This window comes from Dermacentor variabilis, chromosome 11 (assembly GCF_050947875.1).
Source record: "Dermacentor variabilis isolate Ectoservices chromosome 11, ASM5094787v1, whole genome shotgun sequence".
In the NCBI taxonomy this organism is placed as follows: domain Eukaryota; kingdom Metazoa; phylum Arthropoda; class Arachnida; order Ixodida; family Ixodidae; genus Dermacentor; species Dermacentor variabilis.
Window position 1 is genome coordinate 14763466 of NC_134578.1, and position 25092 is coordinate 14788557.

At 44.5% G+C, this 25092-nt stretch overlaps 1 protein-coding gene across 1 annotated transcript in view; it reads left to right on the top strand.

The window, feature by feature from the left end:
• Window positions 1–25092, top strand: part of LOC142563109 (small subunit processome component 20 homolog) — an 83054-nt gene that overhangs the window by 19558 nt on the left and 38404 nt on the right. Inside the window, exons 20-40 of the mRNA XM_075673636.1 lie at window positions 355–580; window positions 1135–1398; window positions 1499–1589; window positions 3582–3667; window positions 3778–3906; window positions 4861–5027; window positions 5436–5514; window positions 5763–5958; window positions 8326–8403; window positions 8490–8572; window positions 9454–9704; window positions 11469–11613; window positions 12266–12356; window positions 12506–12579; window positions 13723–13846; window positions 14386–14544; window positions 17223–17381; window positions 18137–18277; window positions 21928–22208; window positions 23584–23783; window positions 23902–24026. Of these exons, the coding sequence (XP_075529751.1) occupies window positions 355–580; window positions 1135–1398; window positions 1499–1589; window positions 3582–3667; window positions 3778–3906; window positions 4861–5027; window positions 5436–5514; window positions 5763–5958; window positions 8326–8403; window positions 8490–8572; window positions 9454–9704; window positions 11469–11613; window positions 12266–12356; window positions 12506–12579; window positions 13723–13846; window positions 14386–14544; window positions 17223–17381; window positions 18137–18277; window positions 21928–22208; window positions 23584–23783; window positions 23902–24026 (3149 nt within the window). The remainder of the gene's footprint in view (window positions 1–354; window positions 581–1134; window positions 1399–1498; window positions 1590–3581; window positions 3668–3777; window positions 3907–4860; window positions 5028–5435; window positions 5515–5762; window positions 5959–8325; window positions 8404–8489; window positions 8573–9453; window positions 9705–11468; window positions 11614–12265; window positions 12357–12505; window positions 12580–13722; window positions 13847–14385; window positions 14545–17222; window positions 17382–18136; window positions 18278–21927; window positions 22209–23583; window positions 23784–23901; window positions 24027–25092) is intronic.

The window sequence follows — 25092 nt, forward strand, 5'->3', positions numbered from 1 at the left end:
TAGTTTTTCTATAAGACATTGCTAAGAAACTGAGCACGTTCGGCTCACTGCCTAATGATGCTGAGCTAATGCTTGCCCATGTCGTAGTGTGGTCTTGCTTTTGTTTTTCAGTGCTTCATAAACTGGGGTTGATGAAATTGATGACCACGGTAGCATGTCTGCCTGTCATGTCGCATGACCTGCATTAATGTTTGTATGCGTCTGCTTATTGTGCCCTGCATTATTCTGCAGCTTGCACTGTCTTGTGGGGTTAATTGTCTTCAATGCATACTGTACAAATTTTTCATGTGCCATTTTCCTTGCATGCAGTGAAACTGGTCATCAGTTACCTTGAAATTGTTGTTGCTTTTGCAGAAACTTCTCTCCCTGCGGCATCCGAAGACCAAAGTGGTGTTGACAGTTTGGCCAATGAGGGACTTGCCGGCGTCTTTGACGAAGCGCAGGAGGCGGCCACCAAATTGGCCGACAAACCGGACTACGTCAACCACCGCCACTTGCTGTGGAATGCGGCCGAACAGTTCGCCGGAGTCGCGGAGAGACGCAGCAGGGATGTCGTGGCCTTCTTTTATCGATTTCTAGAGTGAGTGATTTTGTGTCTCTCTTGTGCACTGTTTCGCATGTTAAATTTTGTTTCCGCTCACCAAGGTTGATGGGTTCAACACCATCGGGGCATTTGTGGACCATTGCATGCATCACAGCACTAATTGTGCTGACTAGCCTTGACAAGTTGCACATTATAGTCTTCTAGAGATCATGGAGGGGGCTCTTAAAGGTTCTGGGTGCACTGATGCTTGCAATAAGTGTAATTTTAATTTCTGTTGATATCTGCCACCTCGAATCTGCTAGGCTGTTGGTATCACTGTTTTGTCTTTCTGTTATCATGGTGCAGTAGCAAGCGTATTAGCATGACTGTTTTGATGTTTATCAGTTGGCTGTGAGGCCACGTGCTAAAATAATATCACTTGTAGATTGGGAGATTGTAATATAGCCAGCCTAGACACAATCGCCTTTGATGGTGCACCAATTGGCAGGCTACATGTGGCAAATGTAGTAGTCAAAAGATTATCAGCTTCGATGTTCCTTGAATAATCTCTGAAATCTCACTTCCTGATTGCCCTTGTCACTCTGTTCCAGGAAGGAGTTCTGGCCAAACATGCAGATCGCACCGCATCACGACATACGGAAACCAGAAGACACTCCTGCTTTACCTGCTGACGGTGCAGAGAACAAACCAGAGAAGCCTGAGGAGGCCAGTGTCATCATCGTAGGCGTAGATGAGCCGCAGGATGATGCAGAAGATGACGAAAATGCAGACGACGAAAATGCAGACGACAGGGAGGACGTGCCGATTGAGGAGACCCAGCACATACCTTCGCGAGCGAGGCTGAAACTTGTCAGGTAACAGCCTCTATGTGTACCCTGGCACCTTCGATGTGAAATTTTTGAGCACCAAGTCGAATGAAGGAACTCTGTGCTTTCTCTGTTTTGCTGATTCCAGGAGCCTATGTGACCACCTGAGGCTTTTGTCCAAGTTCTCCAACCCACGAGCAGTTTCGAAGCATGAGCTCCTTTACGAGACGTACCTTGATGTGAGTCTTTCTATTCTGGCATTTCACTGGTGGTTTTGTTAAGTATAATTGGAGCTCCTAGCCAAAGTGTGAGACTGCAGTAGTGAAGTGTTTGAATCATTGGGATCGTTAAGCAGGAGGCATGTGGTGTAATTCATGTGATCTGATTCGTGCACTTGTGTGAACAAAAGCATCCGATAAGTTTCTGACAGATTTCGACAGATTAAGTTCCAACAGGGAAGAGCTAGGCTAATTTAATATTGTTCTACCTAAAAAGACATGGATTAGCAAAAGGAGCATAACAGGACAGAGTCTAGTGCAGGTCCTGTTGTGTTTTTCCTTTGTCAGGGCCCTTGAATTCTAGTGCAGCGTTTGGCTTCTAAACATCAGCAGCCATCTTTCTCACGGGCTCTCATTCAAGCACCCTGCAAGTGCTGTCACCAGCATATTGTGTTTGGGCACTGAACAGGGTTGGCGATGCAATAACACCTCGTTAATATGCAGTTGGCGGGGAACGTGGATACTAATCAATCGACATTGGTATATGAGCGACTATAGGCTTACCGGCTTGAAAAACATTTAATTCTCACTAAAATAGACACGCAGACAAGTTTTATTTGCCAGCAGGCAGTAAGGATTATGTGATTTTCACTTATTAGCGAGGATGGCATCCTCAAGTTCGGCAGGGCAGCGAGCCACTTTCTCTATCAGGCTCCACTTCTCTGGGGATGCCCTCTTGATGGTCAGTGCACTAGCAGCATCAGTTACGGAAGGGCCATCATCCACGTCATCGTCATGGGTGACGACGTGAAAGTGCTAGAAGCTATGGGAGCAGGAGAAAGCCATGGCTACCATGTTTTGGCATCACTATCTGTGGCGACTGAAGTCCGGGAGAGGCCCGTGTGCCACAATTTCTCTATGGCCACAAAAATTCCGCCTGACGGAACATGCTAGGCATGCTCACCAGGTGTCGCGAGGAGCAGTGTCATTCTTTTGGCAGTGCGCATAAAAAGAGTATGAATCGTTTGTAAATGCATATCTGAAACTTCTTTCTTTTTCTAATTGCTTGGAAATAAACAACTAATTACAGAACAGAAACCCTTTATTGTAATTTCTGTTTAACAAATACATTTATCGAGTCTGGCAACACCGATAGCTAAGTGGCGAACGTGCAGCGGGCATCCACCTCTTTTTTTTTTTGCTCCATGTAGTCCAAGCCATAGAGTTTCATACAATTACTAGAGGAAACTGTGGTGCTAGTGTTTACGGGAGCTGCAGGCAGAGTGATACAGTCAGCACGGGAATGATGGGTAGTCCATGGATTTGCCTGCCTAAACCTCGTCCTTTTCGCTTCTGGCTTTAAGCGGCCTCATAACTTCGCTAACTGGTCGTCTTCAAGAAAGCACTGGGTTATAAATAATTGAATAAACAGGATCAAAATTGTCTGACGGCAGGATTCGAACGCATGACCATTAGTACAGAAGTCCGATATTGAAACCATTACCCCACAGATGCATGAACACGCAGAGCCACTGCAATTAGCAGCGATTAGGCATGTTTGCAAAGTCTTGTTGCCTTTTTGCATATAAAAAAATTATAGATTGCTTTGAAATTTAGTTCAATGAAGGCAGATAAAGCATAATAAAAGAAGCCACAAGCACGACGATCAGAAAAATCTATGTACTAAATTTCCATGGCGGCAGAACGATCGCAGCACCAGAGTTATCTCTTGTGATTATTGTAGGGAACTCCATGTCCCAAGCCAGCGAACAGTCGGTGTTGTGCTGCTGTGTCTATTTCTGCCACACAAAGTTTGTCACGAAAGTTTGTCATTAAAGTTTGCACCATGTAGACTGGCCTTAGCAAGTTTGAGAGTGTTCATCAACCACCATGCATTTCATTTTAGGATGTGATAGAAATCCTAGCAATTCTTTGCTAAACCTGAGCGGTACTGAAACTTCAACAGTCATGAGCCTCAAGTGACTGGCTTTTCTGATAATCTTCTCTCAACAGCTGCTGACGTTTAGAGATCCAGAAGTCCAGAAACTTGCATTTGCCTGTATTGCCAGCTATGGCCAGAAGTTTCTGACCCCCTACAGGTGAGTATATTCTTTGCGAAGTTCTAGTATGGCCGGCGATTGCTACATGGGCAGTTTCAAGGTTATTCAGAATGACTTAAGTTCTTTATTTTCTTGTTGTCTTGTTGCAGGGAGAACTTTGAAAGGCTTCTGGATGAGGCCAGCTTTCGTTCAGAAGTTGTTCTCTTCAATGTTGATGACGGTGGTGAAGGAGCAGTACGGGCGGAGCACCGAACAGATGTCATTCCAATCTTGATGAGGTAAAGGTTGAACCGTTAACATCAAAACCACGTTTTTGTTGTTGCTTTTGGATGGGAGTATGCCTCTGAAAACTTTGTTTACATTGTAGAAAACGGAACAGATGTGGAAGACAGGCCACATAGCACAGCTTCAGGCTTCAGTATTTTGTGTATTACGTATTCTCTCGTGTTCCAAACTTTTAAAATGCAAGAAAAAGAGGAAAGAAGCAGAAGCAACAGGATGGCATTTCTCGGCCTTTCATCTTTTTGTTACCCTCTTAAAATTTCAAAGATGAATGCCAACCAACCAGCCCATCTGTCCATTTTACTCCATTCTTTTATGTCTGTTTTGAGTGGTTATCATTGTGAGCAATCTTCAACAGTGCATCTTTACACTCAGAGTAGTTTTTTGACAGTTGGCTCTGGAAACGCAGCAAGCAGGCTCAGCAAATGTCAGTTGATTGCGAAGTTAAAGAGCAGTAGCATGCATGACACAACGCTGCAGTGACTTGGAACTGCTTGATTTTTTTTTACATGTCGCCTTCCTCCGTTTTTTCGTAGGTTTTGAATAGTAACAGTTAACAGAAGAATGACAGGTACGATTACATTGTGGATCGGATGTGCTATCATACCATCAGGTGCATCCAACATGTTTCTACAAGTTCCAGCAATCAGAGCGGCCTTTCAGACTTGTTGCATGTTGTGACTGGCGCCTCAACGTATCACATGTCTCCTGCTTATTATTTTTTTGTCCTGTGTTCTTTGCTAAGGCATTGTGGTCTCGCCTCACTCGTTTAGTTGACCTTTGGTTTGTCCATTTGAGTGACCTTGTTACTTAACGAAGTGTTGGCTGTAGTTTTTGGACAACCTCCCTTAATGTTTGTTTTCTATTTTTGCACCTCAAGGGTTCTTCTTGCCTTCCTGTGTAGGCACCTTTAGTGCGGTTTCAGCAGTGTTGTTGGTGTCTTTGTTTAGGGTGCTCTACGGCAAGATGCACATGCGTTCTGGTTCGGCGACCGGAGGCAAGAGCAGCTTCAGCAATCGCCAGGGTACCGTGCTGCGGTTCCTGGCGAGTTGCCAAGAGGCTGAACTCGGTGCATTCATGGACCTCGAGCTGGCAACCTTGAAGCAGTACCTGTCAGGTAAGCCTTGCAGTGTGTGCCAAAATTATTTCGTTGCGTGCGACCTCTCAGTGTGCTTGCTCGTCAGCAGCCACGACGGCATGCTTTAGCACTGCTTTGTCAAACTTTCTTGTGCCCAACGTGCCCTGTAGGGCTGCACTTATTAGGTCTGCATTTGTGAAGCTGCTGGGAAGAGAGAAAACAAAGCGATGGTAGGTGGGAAGGTCAATCAGACACTCAGTCAACCGGACGAGCGCCTGGTTTGCTACCCTGCGTGGGTGTAGGAGAAAGAGGGAATAGGAAGAGGGGGAGAGGGAGCACTGAGTGGACCCTGCAAAATAGCATTGTAGCATGCAGCCTAGCAACATTAGTAGGCTGTTTTGCATGGTGGGCAGGCTTGAACATAGAGGCATTTATTCATTTATGCAGATGGTATTACGGACACTGTGAACAACATACGAAACAACCTGGATCTTTCCAAAGTGGTGCCCATTCGTCGCCTTCATGGGTGAGGCTCTCGAAGCATCCTACTTTTTCTAAGCTTTGATACTCCGAGACTGCCTTATTTGCTTACTTTTTCTTTTTTCTTTTGCTAACTTACTCCTCCATTCCTCACAATCTCCTTCCTGTGTGCTTCATTCACGGTACAATTGATGTGCTCTTGCTAACGCCCAGTTTCACAGAAGGGCCATATTGTTTAAGAGTAACTTTGTTACCTGCACTGCATTATAAAGTTAGAATGTGTGCCCTGTGCAGCACGTTAGGCACAGTGGAGAACATGCTGCGGCACCTGGGGGCTCTTACACCCGGCCTGCTACCCACACTGCTCAAGCTACTGGTCGCCGTGGCCACCTACGCTGGAGCTATCCTCTCGCAGAAGGACCGGGTGGTGCGTGCCGTCATCGGCAACACGCGAGTCCTGAGGTCGCGGGCCATCGGCCTCGTTTCTCAGGTCGGTGGCACCCCAGTGCTTAGTTAACAGAGGTGTGGTCACTTTGCAGACGGAAGGGGAAGGCCAACACTTTCTTTATTCCCACCTGGGAGTTAAAATGTGTAACTCTTGTCCTTTTGATTTTGGCCGTAATGCAAATGCTTCAAAAACATTTGCTGATGACTGGAGCTTACTGTTGTTGAGTGGTTGTATCTTGTTTGAAACAGTATTCACGGGGTGACCATTGACATAGGTCATGCTTCTCTGTGCTGCGCCTAAGACTTGGTCAACCAAGTTGTCAGCATTTATGTCGGACAACATGGATATCGTTTTTGATACCGCTAGTGACACCGTCCATTGCTGCTACTGCCATGCAAAGTTGTTACACTGTAGAAAGTCATACATGCTCGCAGCAGTTGTTTCTCATGAAGCACCCTCTGAAAAGTGGGAATTTGAAATTTTGTTTTATTCTGTTGCATCACATAACAGAATTACTGACTCTCAAAACTATTGTACAGTCAGGCGATGGCGGCCCCCCCTCATGATATCATCTCTTCTGCTTCAGTCGGTGGCCATGCGAAAGTCTCAATGACACCACTCTCCAATGCGATTGTTTGTCTTTAAGATTGTCTCCCATGCTGTGCTTTGCATGCATCGTTGCTTGGCAACTGGTAGTGTGTCCACGTAGAGAACTGTAGCAGTTTTATGCCTGGAATGGATGAAGCAGAGATTACACGTGCATGTATGCATAAGTTTACCAGCAGGTTTTCATTGGTTGGTTGTCAGTTGTAATTTTGGCCAATTAGAAAGACAGCTTCATCTTTTCTTTTTTTTTTGTTCACGGTGCCCTGCAAGTGATGATTCTTGCACCCCTGAAGCCGCCCTTCGTGGGACGAGGCTTCAGCCTTGTCTGCACGATGAAGAGTTACACCTATTACTGAGCAAATTGAAGCTGCTGGCGAATCTTGGTGTCCCGACCTTGAGCTCTAAGCGGGACGTTGTAAACACCAGCACACAGTGCACTCAGCTGCGGCATTCCTTCATGCATTTAGTGGCCAGTCTGCCTGTGAGACTGGTAGGCAGGCTGGATCTGAGGAGGCTGCAGCGACAGCTTGGAAACAAGCACTTGTAACCCTACGGGCTCTTTGATGGCATCCTTTAGTAATCTGATGCAGGGCACTCGTGACAGAGAAATGAAAGGTCGTGATTGAAGTGACAGTGCAGGGATACAGGAAGGTTGGCTAGTTAGATCCTGTTCATATTGAACACAAAGAGCATGAACAACAAGGTAGGTGGCAGGTATGCTTACCTTTCTAGGAATTCACTGTACTTTTGACTGAGCATAAAAATGCTCAGTAGTACCTTTCAAATTTTCTTGGTTAAGTTTTTTCCCCTACATGTGTGAGAAAACTGTAAATGCTATTGACCTTTGCTGCAGTGCCAGGTTGAACTGTTAGGGCTAGGGGCGTGCAAATATTCGAAACTTTCGAATAAGGAATTGTATAGTGTCCTATTTGAGTCCCCTTGGATTCGGTCTTCGAGTCAAAGTCACTGTTCGTAAGTGTGAATATTTTTCGAATACTTTTAGAATATTTCAAAACGTGCACTGTGCCCAAGTACATAAAAACATAAAATACATAGACATAAAACACAAGGACCTCCTAGTGGAGCAGGCTACGTCACTTGGGTAGCCGTGCTTTACAGGCTGTACAGCATCCGGTCACACTCTCTGAAGAGCCCTGTGCATGCGAAGAAACTACTTGTTTGCTCCTAATGCTTCATTTCTGCTTTAACAAACAACGCTTCATAATGTACTATGCAGTGACAGAAATTTGCCAACTTTAAGATTACTGGGATGTGAACTCCGTTTTACATTAATTGTGATAGTGGCTGTTCATTACTCGAAAAGTATTCGATATTTGGTTCAATTTGCTTCTGGCACCATTCGATTTGGATTCGATTTGGTCTCAAAAATCACTATTCGCACACCCATAATTAGAGCTGGGTAGAACTAGACAAGATATACCACAAGACACTTTTTGAATTAATGCTTAATACTGGCCCTGTTATGTATAATGTGTAAAGCATTATGTCTTATAACTTCTTCACTGAAAAAAAAAAATATTCAATGACATTTGAAATAAACCAATTAATTGTGAGTCCTGTTATTGATGTCATCTTGTTCTTCATGCTCTTCTTATTCAGCATAACGGCGCAGTGATTTTGTTTACAGTTGCAGAGAGATTAGCTTGGGGTTTTGCAGCTAGGTTCTGAGAGCTTAACTGCCAATAAACTGATACGCAATAAGAGTTTGGTTTTTTGAGTCGAAACTAATTATTTTCCCATGCCTTCCCCCCTTTTCTTTCTCTTCTTTTTACTTCCATTCAGTTCTTCGAACGGTTTGACACGTACGAATTCACGTCATCTGAGATAGATGCCATTTTCGAGTCGGCTGTGTGGCCTCAGGTGAGCATTCTTGTGAGATTTGTTCTCAACTCTAAGGAGTGTGTCTCAGTGCTTTGACAATCTCGGTCTCCCCGTTTGTGCTGCAGTTGCCTCATTTGGCTGAGTTGGCCGGGAAGCAGAAGCCCAACCCTCTGCTCAAGTTCTTCCTCGCACTGAGCCGGAATCCCAGGCAAGAGTTTTATGCGACTCCGTGTAGAATACGTGCACACAAACTCTGACAGAAGGGTGACAGGTGACGGCGGCTTGAGGTGGTCAACTTGGTGGGCCAACAAGGGGAAGCCGTGGCATTTTTATAGGCAAAGATGGACTACATCATACTATTGCAGAAGAAGTGATAGTCCAAACTTAATGAGTTTCAAAACTTGGCCGCAACAGCTCTAATATGAAAAAAATTTAAACAGAATGCATCCTTTTGGGAAGATCATCTGTGCTAATGTGATTTGTAATTTGAATATGGGAAATTCATTATTGGTAGAGATTGAAATTATGTTTACATTATGTAATTGTCGAGTTGAAGTTGTCTGTTGGGCACATAACTAGTCACATGTGCGCAGAGACCCAAGTTGTATGCTTGGCAAGACTAGCCAGCATGCCCTAGTAGACAACTTGGGTCAGATAGATAGATAGACAGACGGATGGAAGCTAAGAATGCTAGTTGGGTTAACAAATACTTTGGAATCACTGATGCCACACTGATGTGCTGACACTGGGGTTCTGACATAAAAATAATAATAATAATGAAAGCTTGGCCTTTAAAATTTTGTCTTCTAGTAAACAGTTTCTTAGCACAAAAATAACGAGAATTCAGTTTTGAAAGAATACGGTAAAACCTCACCTAACAAAGTCACATCCTGCCTGAAAATAACTTCATTATATCTGACAATTTGTTATATGTACTGTATATGTGTTTATTATAGTGCGGTTCTACTGTGCTTTTTCAATTCAAACTTATGTCTTCAGTATATTTCTAAAGAGATATCACAGGAAGCATAGCCTTATTGTGATTCTCTCTCTCTCTCTCTTTTTTTTTGTGGTTATTTGCTTCGACAGGTATTTTGTGCTGTTCGCCAAATACAAGGCTGATGACCCAAGCACGTCTCCGCTACCGTGTCTCGTCTCACTCATGGGCAACTCGGACATTTCACCGTCCATCCTTAAGGTGCTCCTCACGATCATCGACAACATTTTGACACTCAGGGAAAGTGATGATGATGATATGGAAGATCGCAAGCGTGCGCCACCACTGGTGGTGTCGCACTGCTTTGACGTTGAGGCACGGCGCTCTACTGCTGGCTTGCCCGGTGAGTGATGGCAGCAGTAGTTCTGGTGGTGGTGGCAGCAATCATAGTAATACTAATAGTAGTAGTACCAACAGTGGCAGTAGTAGTACCAGCAGTGGTAGTAGTAGCAGTACCAGCAATGGCAGTAGTAGTACCAGCAGTGGTAGTAGTAGCAGTACCAGCAATGGCAGTAGTAGTACCAGCAGTGGCAGTGTAGGAGTGAAAGTAATAGTACCATCACTGGCAATTCCAGCAGTGGCAGTAGTAGTCATACCAGCAGAAAGTAGCAGTGTCAGCAGTGGCAGTATTAGTACCAGTAGTAGTACCAGCAGTGGAAGTAGTAGTAGTATTAAAGCATTGGCAGCAGCAGTAGTAATAGTAGTGTGCAGTCAACCACAAAATTTGACGGAACACAAGATCTGAGAAAAGCCTGAATATATGCGCAGCCTCGCAGTGCAGCCTAGTATTTGTATTTACAACCTCTACTAGTATATGTAAACAACGTTGTGATGTTCGGTTTTACCGACTACTGTTAGAGGCTGCTCGGAAATTGAATGTTTTCTGAGATCTCGTGGTCCGTAAACTTTTGTGGTTAACTGTACAAGCAGTGACAGTAGTAGTAGTAGTAGTAGTAGTAGTAGTAGTAGTAGTAGTAGTAGTAGTAGTAGTAGTAGTGCCAGCAGCAGATGTGCAATGAAAAAATGGTTTTGTTAGCATAGCATTTTTCATGAGGAAGGAGTTTTTGATCTAAATTTTGGGTACTTAAATGAAATAATGAATTCCCATTTTGCAACGTGTACTGTAACAGAAATAGCCTGTCAGCTAAGTTCAAATCTTGCCAAAGTGATATCTCATGTTTAGCTTGGTTGCATGGATGTAGTAGACTTTCATGATACATGATTGGTTGGGACAATTAATAAGCATCCCATGCAAGCCAGCAACATGCCAATTTCACTGTGACATTGAAAATCTTGTTCAGTACAGAACTGGTGTGCTCTTCTTAGAGTAGGATTTTAAAGGAACACGAAATATGCTCCTGTGAAAAGTTATCAAAAAGCGTGCTTGGCATTGTAAACCTTAGGTAAGCAAACGTCCAAAGATTTCAGCAGGTCCAAATGTAAACTAGTGCTTTGCAAAGTCAGGCTCTGAAGAATTGGCTGGCAACTGTATTTGTACTCTTTTCAGATCAGTAAAAAAACTATGAAGTTATTGCTGTTAATGCTAAACAGTCATAGTCAAGTGCTAAATATGGGCAGCTTAAAATACTTTCGTAGAAGTTGGCAGGTTGCAGAGTCCTGACACAATAAGTTGTTTCTTGTCTGAAGCCACAGCAGAGAGAAAGAAGAAAAATTTGGATGAGCTCGAGATATTTGCCTAGTCAAATGCCCCACATGCTAGTCGAGATGATTAGAGTGAAATGGTGGGGGGGGGGAGGGAATGAAAGAATGAACTAATTGGGAAATTGAAAGAACTTTAATAACACTCATTTGTGGAGAAAAAAAAAAGAATGCTGCAATATGCAAATAGGTTGTATCCTACAAGACTTCATTAAGGCTTGTGCCTCTCAGTGCCTTTCTCAATTAAAACAAGTACAGTAAGTAGAATTTTCTCCCAGGCTCCCAGAGCATTTCGCAGTTCAAGGCATGCATCTCGATATAAAGGTTCAGCTCTCTTCTTTAAAAAGTCATTTAAGCTGCATTTAACAGTTCTGTTATGGTACTGTATATTTTATAACTTTGCCTTGAATTAATAATGAAGTGCCATCTTGTTTTTGTTTTGCTGCAGAAAAATCGGATGGTGAGGACAACTATGGGGCACTGTTGATGTTGCCATACGTTCCCCACATACTGCACAAGCTGAAATCCATTGTGGAAAGTGCCGTGCGTACCCAGAAGCCCCTGTCACCTGTCGAGCTGAACATCTTGCTGAGGCAAGGGCTGTCGCCTTGAATGTCTTGGATAAGCACAGTTTTGCTTGATCGGCTGCCTGAACTCATTTTCATAGTTGCCATTGCCAAGCTTGCACAAGAACGTTCTTTCTTTCATTTAAAACAAGTACTTATCAAGTAATTTATCATTTTTTTGCCTAATCTCAACTACACCTCATTGTATTGGCATAAAGCTCGCATTCTCAGGACTGCAAACTTCGTCATTATACAGCAACGTCAGACAGCCGATAGTCGTATGCTGAAGTTGTTGTATCTCTCAAAGGATTGGTTGTAAGTAGCGAAAATTATGAACCGTATCAACATTAAATGTGTTAATATGCCCACTCAAAAGCCGTGTGACATCTACCCTTCAAAATTTAGTTTGTGCTTCATTGACAGATAATTAGCATTGCCTTGGCACTCTTTGGCTGCACACGGTCCTTGGGCCAATAACATCCAATGATCATCATCATCATGCCCACTCGGACTGCAAAGCACTTCTCGCGTGCAGCCATTTGTGGTGTGTTTCTCATTATCAGCAATATACATTTGATGAAAAACGTCTGAAAAACGTATGAAGTCTGCCGTTAGAACAGTTATGAGCACAAGTTATCAACTTGTGCTGATCAAGGAGTGTTTTTTTTTTTTTTTTCAGGATAAGTGGGCTGCTGACAAACTCGCAACAGTGTGCCGAGTTGGCAAAGCTTTTCGTCGTCGGATTTAAGAAGCTTCGAAGCCAAGCTCAGGTAACTGAAGCAAAAAAAGTTCTGTTTTCGTTTTCTTTGCTGTCGTGCAGCCATGCATGTGGGTCAAGGTACATGGAAGTCACAGGTGTGGTCTTCATAGCTGTAGCCAAAGGGTTTGTCAGTGATTCTTCTTTTCTCTTTTGTTTCAGGATTCCGACCAGCAAAAGCTGGCAACTGTCCTCAACTTGGCTAAGGTTGCAGACAATCCAGACCAACTGTTGGGGTACGATAGCGAATCTTCACATTCACAATAAGACTACCTATTTCGCACTTGGTTAGTTCATTACGATAAAGAAGCGAATTACGTGAGCCGACCAAGGTTGCATCATATCTACACGTTACCAAACATTAACTACGAGGGTGTTGTGCTTTGAGCATAGGTTCTTTCCACCTGTGCACCGATACTTTCAAACGCAACTTTTTTGCCCACATGATTGCACGTGGGAGTTTATTGCCTGGTGAAGTTACATAATTTCCTCTATTCTTACTGCTGCCTCAGTTTATAGATTACTTGGGTGACACATGTATAATTTGTGCTAAATAATTTTTTTCGTGTAGGTGGGCCTGCATACATCACTCATTTTATTACCCAATCATTTTCTTTGGTAATGTACTTCTGCTGGGTGCTGGGTCTGACATACTGCTAGCCCTAAAGGTAACGATATAAAAAGAGGCTCCTCTTACCTCCTACTGTCAACCCTGCCAGGTAGTTGACCCGCTAGGTAGCTCAGTGGCTACGGCGTTATGCCAAGCCCTAGGTCACGGGTTCAGTGCCCGGCTCTGACGGCCGCGTTTTGATGGGGACGAAATGCAAGAACACTTGTGCACTTAGAATCAGATGCAAATCAAAGAGCCCCAGGTGGTCGAAATTAATTTGGAGCTCTCCTCTGCGGTGGCCCCAGTGATCCTTCGGACGTTAAACCCAATGAATAAATGAATCAATCAGTCAATGAACAAATCAATCAGATAGAGATTAACATTTGTAACAGAGTTGTAGCAGTAGAGTACCCACAGTGGTGGGTAAGCGGCTATGGTTTTGCGTTGCTAAGTACGAGGTCGCAAGATCTTATCCTGGTAGCGGCAACGGCATTTCGGTGGGAGCGAAATGCAAAAACACCCGTGTCTTTTGCATTGAGGGCAATGCTAAAGATCCCCAGGTGGTTGAAATTTCTGGAGTCCCTTACTACGGTGTGCCTCATAATCACATCGTGGTTTTGACACGTAAAACGCCATAATGTAATGTAGCAGTAGAGGTGTAGTGATGGAGTTGTAACATTTTTTTTAGGAGCTGTGTCGGCTGCCAGTGCCCTGTTTGCACTTGCTGGCATATTGAGTGCGGTCAAGTGAACTTTTATTTCTTTTCCAGGTACACCGCCACCCTCTTCTCGAGTCTTGCCAGTCACCAGTCGAGGCGTCTCTTGTGTGACATCTATGGCGTTGTAGCCGAACGGGTCCCGCATTTCGCCGAACTGGCATCGTTTATCGCCAAGGTTAGTGGGCAGCTTGCACACCAGTCGTTTCACAGAATAAAGAAGCGCTCCTGAAGCCTTGTAAAAATGTGCTTTCCATTGCTATGCAGTTGCGCTGGCATTATCATTCTGTCATTCACGACAGCACGAAATTGGGCTATTTGATTTATAGATAGCATGGCAAACAGTGCAGACGACAGGATAAGAAAGTGAGACAGTGCATGCAGGGCATTTTTCATTTCTTATCGTCTGCACTGTTTGCCATTGTATTCATAAACCAGCTAGCCCACTCTCCTGCTCTTGTGCAGTTTATTCCACATTGAGGCTCTGTTACAAAACAGGCTTGCTTCCTGCACTGCATTATGGGTTCTTCTTCAACACGACTTATCTCTTTAATGTGCCTAGTTGACTGGGCTTGTTTTATCATGTTACTCGTGACTATATTTATACAAATACAGCACCATTGCTCTTCCCAACTGTGATACTGCATTGTTAAGTTTTTCTTTGTCTTCCATCTTGCTTTTTTTTCTTTACATTTTTAAAAACATTTTTTTTTTCAGGTGAACTCCTGGAATCCAAGGTTTGCAGAGGAACCAAATTACCAGACGAGGCTTGAGGGATTCAAGATGGCGGCGCCCTTGGTGCAGGGACAGAAAGAGGAACCAGACGTCCGCGTCGTGCTGGCCGTCATCTACAACTGCACATACACCATTCGAGCTGTGAGAGCAACTCATTGACTTCAGTTACAGCATGGCACTATGCATTTCATCATGATCATGATGATTACTATCACCAGCCTCCATTTATGGAATCCACTGCAGGACTGAGGCATTCCCATGAAGGCAGAATGCAAAATAACTAGGCCAGAACTCTCTTATGTGTGTGATAGCATACGGAGATCATGATTGTGATGTTTCGACAACTGCGCGTGCATGCGTCACGGGTGTCCTTGCACACTCCGATCTATCGAAGTGACGTTTCTATCTTTTGCATGTCTTGCAAATTTGCGATTTTGTGCATGCTGTATGCACTTGCATACGCTGAAACAGACCTCGAGCTTTCTGTTAGGTACCTCCGAAGTTGAAGGTCGCCCTTAATCTTACAATAAAATGTGTGTGCGATGGTGGGATTGAACATTCCAGTGTAGCAGCCCAATGCTTAGGCAAAAATCACACGCCAGTCGTGCCAAAGTCGCTCGTTGAAACAAGGTATCATGAACAAAGGACCCGTACAGGCCCTAAAATGTCGTTTTAGTAATTGTATTATTTTTTTACATTTTGACCAAGTGTTTGTTTCATTTCATCAAGTTTCTCCCTTGCCAGATCGGTTTCCACCAAACTGTTGGTTAAGTACAGGTGCATGTTAAGAGACTGTTGACACAGCACTTCTTTTTCTTCTTTTACTTTCTCTTTTTCTTGATCTCGATACCTTAGAAAGAAGTACTGCTAAGTCTCAGAACTCTCTAAACAAGCTGCCATAAATAGGATTTTTACAAACTGGTCTTGGTTTTGAGTTCTCTTGGTTGTCATTTATGATGCTGGTGATACATCAGGCTGCACAAGAAGTGGCAGGATAGCAAGCTGAGCAACCCGGAACAATTGCCAAGACATAATGATGTTGGGCTGATTATGTGATCTCCTTCAGCATCACGACGTCATGAATGTATGCTCCTGGGAAACAAATTTAGAAGTGGCCCGTCAAAAAGCTATACAGTGAAAGCCCGGTTACCGTATTTACTCAATTCTAATGCATCCTCGATTGTAATGTGCACCGGTTTTCCGTGACCCAAAAAAAGGAAGGAAAAAAAGAAAGTCCTCGCTTGTAACGCACACCCGTTTGCCGTGACGTAAAAAAAGAAAAGTCCTTTACAGCATTGCATACCTCATTCCTTATAGAAATGCTACTTTATCTCATATGGAAAAACAGACTTACTAAATGCACTAAAGTTGCGATAAATAAAAAAAGTTTTCAGTTCTGCCGGAAAGGTGAACCATCGTTTGTGATAGCAAATTAGTAGACAGCTATATGGAAAGTAAAGGTGGTAGTTTTTTCAGTCGTATAAACTTCTAAACATTCGCTTACAAACTAAATTAACAAGCATGGTCTCATGCACGCACAAGCAGATAAACACATTTCACTCAATGACTGTGGAAACTCTTTATTAAAACGCTGGAGTGAGGAAATGAAGTAACAGAAGCAAGCGAATTGACCTTTGTGGAGCCTCTCGCTTCAGTGCGAACTAAGTGCGGTGCGCCTAGACGCGTAAACTGTCTCCATCGTAGATTGCTTTCAAGATGGGAGCCGCGTGGCCCCTGCTATGCAGCAGCCGACGGAGTAGAACGCGTGTCCTGTTTGCGGCATTCCCGTACACAAGTTCCGGGAACTCCGAACGCCCGTGATGCGGCCCGATTTCTGTCCATCTCCACACACGTCATCACTTTACTTTTAATTGCGGCATCCTGATGAACTCTGTGTATTTTCGCAGTCGGCACTTCCATGCTGATGGAGCAATTGCAGAAAACGTGAAAACGGATTGTGGACTAACATAAGCCCACGTACTACAGCACATGGAGGAAGCTACGGCAGATAGGCTCAAAGTACTCCTCGTACGAGGTGGCCATTTTGAAATTCCAATGGCGATATAGTAATGCAGGTTTAGGGTCTTACTCGATTCTAACGTGCATGAAATATTTGGACCCATATTATCGGAAAAAAAGGTGTGCGTTAGGTTCGAGTAAATACGGTATATGATCTACTCTGGACCATGCGAAAACGTATTATAATCTGACCAACAAAAATTATGTCTAGAGGACATGGTTTGGCACTAAAGAGTTGTGCAGAGCTTTAATTTAAGTATTAGGTTAATAATTTACATTACGCAGAAACAAAAACTGCTCCAAAATTAAATGCAAAATGTATACTGCATTGACAGGTGCCAATCATGCTTTATTGGAGAGATTTAGCATGCTGTGTACTGAGCTCCGCACGTGCCATCATGCTAAAATGTTCTTTTCTCATCCACAAGCTCGGTTAGTTTCTTATAGACTGCCTTACATATAGACTTCTTTATAACGCATGTCACTATGGGGAGTTTGCCGGGACTCCGCTTATCCGTCCTAAAACCGGGGATATCACAAAATTGGGGGACATATGACCAAGGTTCCACTATTAGTAATTTATTTAGGGCACTCTAAGGCTTTTCAGTATTCTTTCTATGCTTTTAAGGATCATGAAAACAAAGTCGAAAGTGTTGTCAGTACTATTCTTACCATGTGCTTGGAATCGGTCCTTTACTATGGTGTCTTTCATAGCACCAGTTTTGCTTCGAGGTGTTACGCTGAGTGAATCAGTTCTGCGTGGGCAAATGCAGTACACGTTTCTCTGCTGTGGGACCCAGGTGGATGATCTTGCTCTCAGGGACGCCGCGTCCCATGCCCTGGCTCAGATGGGCCCGGTGTTCCAGACCTGGCTGACAGAGGACAGGGCGGCCTATGAGAAGTGTGTCACTGAGGCTCTGATGGGCGAAATTCGTCAGGGGTTGCGTGGCAAGTCAGAGGTAAGCTCTCAACTGAGATACTGTTGCCAAAAACATTTGCTGCATTTGCATTTTCAGTGAATAGCTGTGAAGGTCCAAGATTACACAAACAGCAGAGAGTACAGGGTAAAATGAAGTAGATGACATACTGCTAGTGTGCCTTCGAACTGTGGCGTCCTGCCACAATATGAGAAAGATAATCGGATTCCCCTCTCGATTGATTGCTCATCACGCTAGCAACTATCTTTTGCAGACTGGTGGCTGTAAAGGTACGCATAGGGAGAGTGTAAAATACGATGTGGATGACACACTGCGGCTGTGTCCTCCACCTCGGTTTGAAGTGCCTCCTGTGCTATTCGTGAAGTCTTTGGCCTAAACCACTTCTCCGTTACAGCTGCCTTCTCAGCCATTGGCCAGCTTTCCTATTTCTATCTGAGCCACATCTTTGCTTGCACGTGGCGGTAAATGTGCAGATGTAGTGGCAAGCTAAAGCTCTCTGATGTTTTATGTTTTTGCGACAACTTTGGTTAAAGTTCACTTTTCAAAACAATCTATTGCACAGGATTAGGGAGTAAAGCTCAGCCATTTACTGTTTGCAAATAGATCAGCAGACATGGGCACAGGTTTGAGCGTATTTTTTTTTCTAGAGCAAACTCAGTTTCATTAAATTCAGCGTAATATAGCATGATACTCCAACAGCGTGTTGAGGTGCACTGGTTCTTGGATTTGCCGCAAAGTGGTAGAACCGAGAGTCCTGTTTCTTTTCTGTCTGACAGCCCAGCCGCGTGGAGTTTGTGCGTGTGCTGTCGCAACTGTTGCAATACTGTAGCGAGCACCCATCCCTGACTGGACTGAGCCAGCTGTGCTGCAGGCAGGACGTGGAGCTTGACTTCTGGGAGAACCTCTGTCACATTCAGGTATGGCGTTGATGTCCGATTCGACTGAGAAAATATTGGCATGAGAATGCAACCAAACAGTGAATTGAAAAGGAGTGATCAAGACAGACGAGGCTCTAAGGTTCCGTGTTTTCTATTTTTATCTCCGTGTTCTTGTGCTGATGCCTTGTTGCCTCGAGCCACCACCGAGCCTCGCTCTCATAATCGTTGAACTCCTTTGGCTGGTTTTGAAGGCAGAAAGAGAATAATATATTTAAATGATGGCTTGAGGCCTGTTTGGGTAATCGTGCCACTGTGTTTTCAGCTAAGCCGTTTCGATGCAATGTAGATTAGGTGCTGCAGGTGCCAAAAGAAGACACTTTCCACAATCAAAGTACTTTTCGCAATTTTCGTGATCTGATCCCTGCTTTACTCTCAGGAAAGCTCAAAGGCGGTGTCTTGAAGCTGTTGTTGCCAGACTTGCCATTGCTGGTTTTGTTCTAAACAAAGGCAGCCACTTTTAGATGTGGCCTATATTATCTATAGAAATACTGGTCTGTAGAGATTTCAACGCATGTGAATGGACTGTAGACTAGGTACCTGCTGCTGTGGCTCAGTCACTATGGTGCTGAGCACAAGTCTGCGAGTTCAGTTACTAGCCCTATGTGTAGAAGTCAAGAACACTTGCAGAAGTGGCAGACAGACACACTGAAATGACGAACCAATCGCCTCATAGACAGTGGTGTAGTGGGCATTGGCTTGGAATGTAAGCACCTTTGGCATCTTAGTTTTATGGAAGCAGTAGTTTTCTTCACTTGGACAATCCAAGACTCTTTAGCTTTGGTAATAGGCGGCACCAGTTCATGTGGCAGTAGTACAGATTTGTCAACTATGCTAAGTTTGCCTGACAAGTTAGCTTCGCTTGACAAGTTAGCCTCACAGTCATCTAAAAATGATTTAACACAGAACTTTGCACCATTGACTTGTGTTGCCCTGCAAGTGATGATTATTGCACCCCTGAAGCCGCCCATCGTCGGACAATAAAATGTCTGCACGATAAAGAGCCACATAGTACTGAGCGAATTTTGTGATCTGTTGGTGAATCTTGATGCCCTGGCATCGAGCTGAACGCAGGGCGTTGTAAACACCAGCACACACTGCACTCGGCTGTGGCGTCTTTTTGTGCACTTGACGCCCGACCTGCTTCGAGACCAATTGGCAGGCCGGGTCCAATAGCGCCGCAGCGACAGCTTGGAAACGAGCACTCGTAACCTACGGGCTCTTTGATGGCATTCTTTAGTAATCTGATGCAGGGTACTCACACATAGGAAGTGGTGTAACGTGAATGAGTAACATTTGTCACTAGTGAAAGACGCAACTTTTGGACGCTTGAAATGTAAAGGGATCTTTAATTTCTGAGAGCTGCTGCCTTTGTCAGTCTTTCTTCAAGTGTAATCCAGTTTGCATGTGGCTGCCACAGTCTGTCTTTAAGTCAACATGGACTGTTAAAATACCATTACAGAAATCTCGGTGCTTGTTTCAAAGGCTTAGTTTAAACATGTTCAGATTTATTCTGAATAGAGTACACCTGTGCACTCTCTTGTGCAGCATATCAATACAGTCAACATTAGATTTTTGGGACTCTCTAGGGGCCACAGAAACGTCCGAAAAATCGGGCACTCCAAAAAAAAAAAAAAAAAAAAATGAATGTATGCCTTATGCTGCCCTCAAGGGGCCCAAATCGCCACAGGCACCTCCGGAATAGCTCTGAAGGCCTGCCAGTACACCTATTAGGCGTATCGGTGGTCCTACTGTGATAGGAGATGGCGGGTGCACGCGTGTATAATTAACGAAAACATACAGTGTCCCTGGAAAATTATCCCTTTCCACTCTTGGTATGCTTCACCGCGTAACACTGCTGTAATGAAGCGAAGCTGACTTTCATGAATCGGCATTTGTACAACTCGTCGTGCTTTCCGAGCTTCAGCGCCATTGGTGAGGACTACAAAAGCGGAGTTGGTGCCATTGCTAACAGTGGAGAATTGTTTCAGGGAAAAACACTGCACCGGACAGCAAGAAGCTTGGTAGCGAACGTTGAAGTATCTAGGCCTAGCGTTGCCGCGGTGGTGGCTACGACTGCCAGCGGATCTGCCTGCGAGAGCACTGATTCGAGGCGGTGAGATAATCAAAATGGCCGTGGTGGTGGCTTCGATTCATGGAGGAAGGAAAATGTTAGCAGGGAGCATTGTGCAACACGATTGAAGGCAAACCTGGTGGCCCAATACATGATTGTATGTCAAAGTGCATGGTTGGTTTTAGTATTCCCACTCTGTAGGCAGAGCAATGGCAGGGCAGCCAAACCAGCATGCACTGAATAAATACTACTGGCAAAGCTACTGGGAACCAAACGTTTCAGCAAATCTCGATTCTTGCTCCGTGATCTCCGTGCAAGAGGTCACATGCTGGACCACCACTGGGCTTCATGAAGCGTTCCCTTGCCAAGACTGGCTGCATGATGTAATGCTGTCTCATAAATTTTTCCTTCCTCTATGCTTCAATTAATGCTTTTTCGGACCTGCAGTCATGGCAGAAAGTTAGAAAAATCGGATGGCGAAGGTTTTTGCATTTGAAATTTCAGGCGTTCTATGGGGGTACGTGGCGGTGCTGCGAAGGCGTCCAAATTATTGGGCATGTCCGAAAAATCAGCCATTGGCTGTAGTACCAAACAATATTCACTGTCATATGTTGTGTTTGAAAGAAGTTTGAGTGCAAACAATTATGGTTTAGCCTGAATAGTTTGGATCCCTGAGTGACACAGCATACTCTACTACGTTATGTTCACTGTGGCAAAAAGTTATAACATTTTTACTAAGTTTCATGTTTGATCGTGCACAATTAGCAATGTGAGTTATTCAAAAGCTATTAGAAAAACATTTGGATTCGCGAATACTGACAAACATTACAGTAGATTCAAAGGCCAAATTGAATAGGACAATATTGAATTCATTATTCAATACTTTCCATTATATTTGTACACCCCTACAAGTTTCTGATCTCTATAATGTCGGAACTTGGGGCCTTCTGGGGTAAAACTTCCTCTGAGCTCAGTATCAGTTTGAAGGCCAACATCCCGAGACAGAAATTTCTGGGAGGTGAAGAAAAGAACGAAAAGCAACTCTCTTTGCATTTGATTAAGTTGCGATATAAAATAAAATTGCCCCACTCATTTGTGTTACCCTGCAAATGATGATTCTTGCACCTCTGAAGCCGCCCTTCGTCAGATGAGGCTTTGACCCGTCTGCACGATAAAGAGCCTCGCATAGTACTGGGCAAATTTCGATCTGTCGGCGAATCTTGATGCCCTCACATTGAGTTCAATGGAGGGCGTTGTAAACACCGGCACACAGTGCACTCGGCTGTGGCGTCCTTTTATGTGCATTTAGTGCCCGGCCTGCGTTGAGACCAGTTGGCAGGCTGGGTCCAAAAAGGCCACAGCGACAGCTTGGAAACAAGCAACTTGTAACCAACGGGCTCTGTGATGGCATTCTTTAGTAATCTGATGCAGGGTACTGACAAAAATAAGTGGAATCGTTTGCAACTCCTGCCAGTTTCTCTCGGAATCTTGCCGCACAAGCGTGCGCATTGTTCTGTGGTAACGCGTGGTGTGCCGGTTGCTTGTTTCTTCGCTCCAGCTTCACAGACGCGCGCGAGCCCTGACCCGGCTCGCAGTTTCCTTGAGGGCGGGCGAACTGACCTCACTGACGCCGCCAGCCATCAGCAGTGTGCTGCTTCCGCTGAGCTCCTGCTACCTGTTCAACAGCACGTACACCAAGCAGACGGCCCTGGTGGACGCAGCCATCGAGGCGGTGAGCGCGCTCTGCTCGCGGCTGCCGTGGCGCCACTACGAGGCGAACCTGTCGCGCTACATTCAGCAGCTGCAGCGGGACACGGAGCACCACAAGATGGCCATAAGGTCAGCACCGCAGATTGCCTGATAGTCAAATAGGCCCTGCAACAACTGCAGCAGCACTCCGTGACATCACAGTCACGAGAATCCGTGACGTCACAGTGAAATACTGGCACTGGGGTTACTGCTTAAAAAAAAAACAACAACAACAACAACAACGCTGAACTTAGATTTGAATTCTCTTTTAATAATCTACCTACTGCCGCGAAATCAACGAAAATAGAGTTTTGAAAGCATACATTGAGTCTAAACTGATCTTGAGTTTCTCTTTGGGGTGCCTTTAAGAATGCAGTGAAATGTGTGTGAATCTTGTCAGCAGATTCTTTACACCAAAATGTTTTATCTGTAGTGCACTTCATATAGAAAGACTTAATTAAGGGCAACTGTACCGAGATTTTGGAGAGCATAAAGAGGCCTTGTTTCTGACAGTGCAGCAACAGAGCACACTCCATGCAAAATTTTCACTGTTTGAAGTACTACAAGTGAATGTGTCACAATAAGCTTACAAAAGTCTGTGTTTTTGATACAGAAACCTAAAGAAATGTACCGTTACCATTTGCCGGAAATGAGGCAGAATGCACAACGTCAAGTACCAGTGTGCGCTTGGGTTCTCACGTGTCAAAGGTGCTACAGCGTGAACAGCGTGAATTAATTTTGATGGGTGAAATTTCTAGTGAGGTATTTCAAAATACTGAAGGCATAAAAATCGACAAGGCAAGTCCAGTTAATGCACTCATAATGCACTCTTATTGTTTTGATGGAAGCAAGGAGTAAGGGTATTAAACGCAAGTGCATGGTTAATTGACGGTCTATTAAGTATAAAAACCTAGTGGCCAGCACAGATTTGTGTGGCATGCCCAGAACAAGTGATGTTGCAGGTTAGCGTTCCCTGTACGTTTAGAAACACTGCTGTCAAGTTGTGAATTTTTCAGCTTTGCGGAATTATGCCGAGCTCGAGCTTGCAAGGCACGATGCTCACAGGAATAGCCTTGTACACGTGTGAATTTGAAAGATGTGGCCCATGTAAACCATCACGTCCGCCAAAGTATTCCAGACTCATCACCCTCTGGTTGTTGGCCATGTTGGTGTTCGAGCCTGGATATCATTTCAGTGCCAGAAGACAAGGACAAATGGGAGAAGTCGACAGCACAGTGTGCTATCTGTGCCCTTGTCTTCTGGCGCGAAAATGTTATTGTCGCCTCTACACGTTTACATAAAGCCAATTCTACTGAGTTGAATGGCAACGGCACTGACATACCTTAGGCTTGTCAGAGGTTGCAGTGCCACTGCCTCAAACACACAAAAGCTGCATTTTCACAACCTGTTTCTTTTGTGGGCTTGCGTTGTCTTGGTTTCCAAGTATGTTTTGTTCTAATAACAGGTTAGTGGTGGCCATCCTAAATGCATTCCACTTTGACCTGAGCAAGTCCAAGGGAATCCGACAGAAGCCAGGAGCAGCCAAACCAGCTCAGGATGCAGTGCAAGCTGGGGATGCAACTGCTCAAGGAGAGGTTGAAGAGGTGGAGGAGGAGGCTGAACAGACTGAAAATGTTGACGAAAATGAAGTCCCCCAGATGAATGGTGCGTAGACATCAAAAGATTTTCTCATTGTGGCTTTGAGGAACAGATGCGAACAGTGCTACCTTCGACTTAATGTACAAGAGCTCGACATTCTTTTTTTTTTTCTTGTCCTGTGCAGGGGAAGTGGAAGAGACATTGGTTGACAACAAGGACAAGGCCCTCAACGAAGATGCAGCCACGGCCATTCACACAGCCATAGCCACCCGGCTCTTGCCAAGACTTCACAAAGTCCTGAACCAAAAGGTATGCCCCCGCTAGTTTATTACAAAGCCAGCAGTTGCTGAATGCTTATTATATTCAGATAGCCCTGGCAGCTTTTAGAAAGGGGAAGTAAACCTTTGTGCCCTTGTCTTTGCACCGCCTACCGTTGTGTGCTATTAAGGTTAGACATGCATGGCTCTTACAACGGTGGAACGGACTGCTACATTTGCTACAAGCTGCTACAAAGGGCAAATCCTGCGACGTGCTGCCACAAACTCATTTTGGCAGTAATTGTACCATGTCAGCTCTGTGGACTCCTGCCAGAGATGTGGTGGCAATGATTGTGAAAAACAAAACCACAGCTTGCACTTCTGCTGCTTTGTAACCTATGTGTGGTGGTACATCAATATTTCCACTTGTTAATCTGCCTCTGCAGGTTGAGTTGCACAACGATCAAGTGAGGGGCATTTGTTAGGTTTCTTACAAATTAAATGTGACGGGCGCACATGACTTTCCTTAGAGCAACGTTGGGCTCAGCAATACTGGTAGATTACACTGCTGCATTACCAAATAGTCCAATCTTGTTATCAGCAAAAGCTTGGCATGCCAGAAAGTACAGGAAAATGTGAGGCTGGTGGTGATCCCACCCTGATATTCCAGTGCCATCTCCCTGTGATGTAATTAACTTTGACAGCATTTGCTTGTAACTGTACTTGTTTGCCCAGAGGAAGCTCACTCCAAACTGTGATATTGTTGTTTTCCTTTCGGTTCTCATTTATTCGAAAGTGAGGAAACAAAAATGAAAGAAAACGGAAGCAAAAATATTTCAGCATAGGGCGAGCATCATCGCACAGTGCAGCGGAACTGGGTGTGCATACCTGTCAATAGTGATGACTGGGCGACGGCATGCACTTTGCTTTCATGTATGCTTAGGGCCCGTGCTCTGCTGTTCGCCTTTTAGTTGATGTTGACAGTACAATGCACATTGAAGAAAAATTAAATTCTGGGGTTTTACATGCCAAAACTACCATCTGATCATGAGGTAGGGGACTCCAGATAAATTTCGGCGACCTGGAGTTCTTTAGTGTGCACCCAATGCACAAGTACA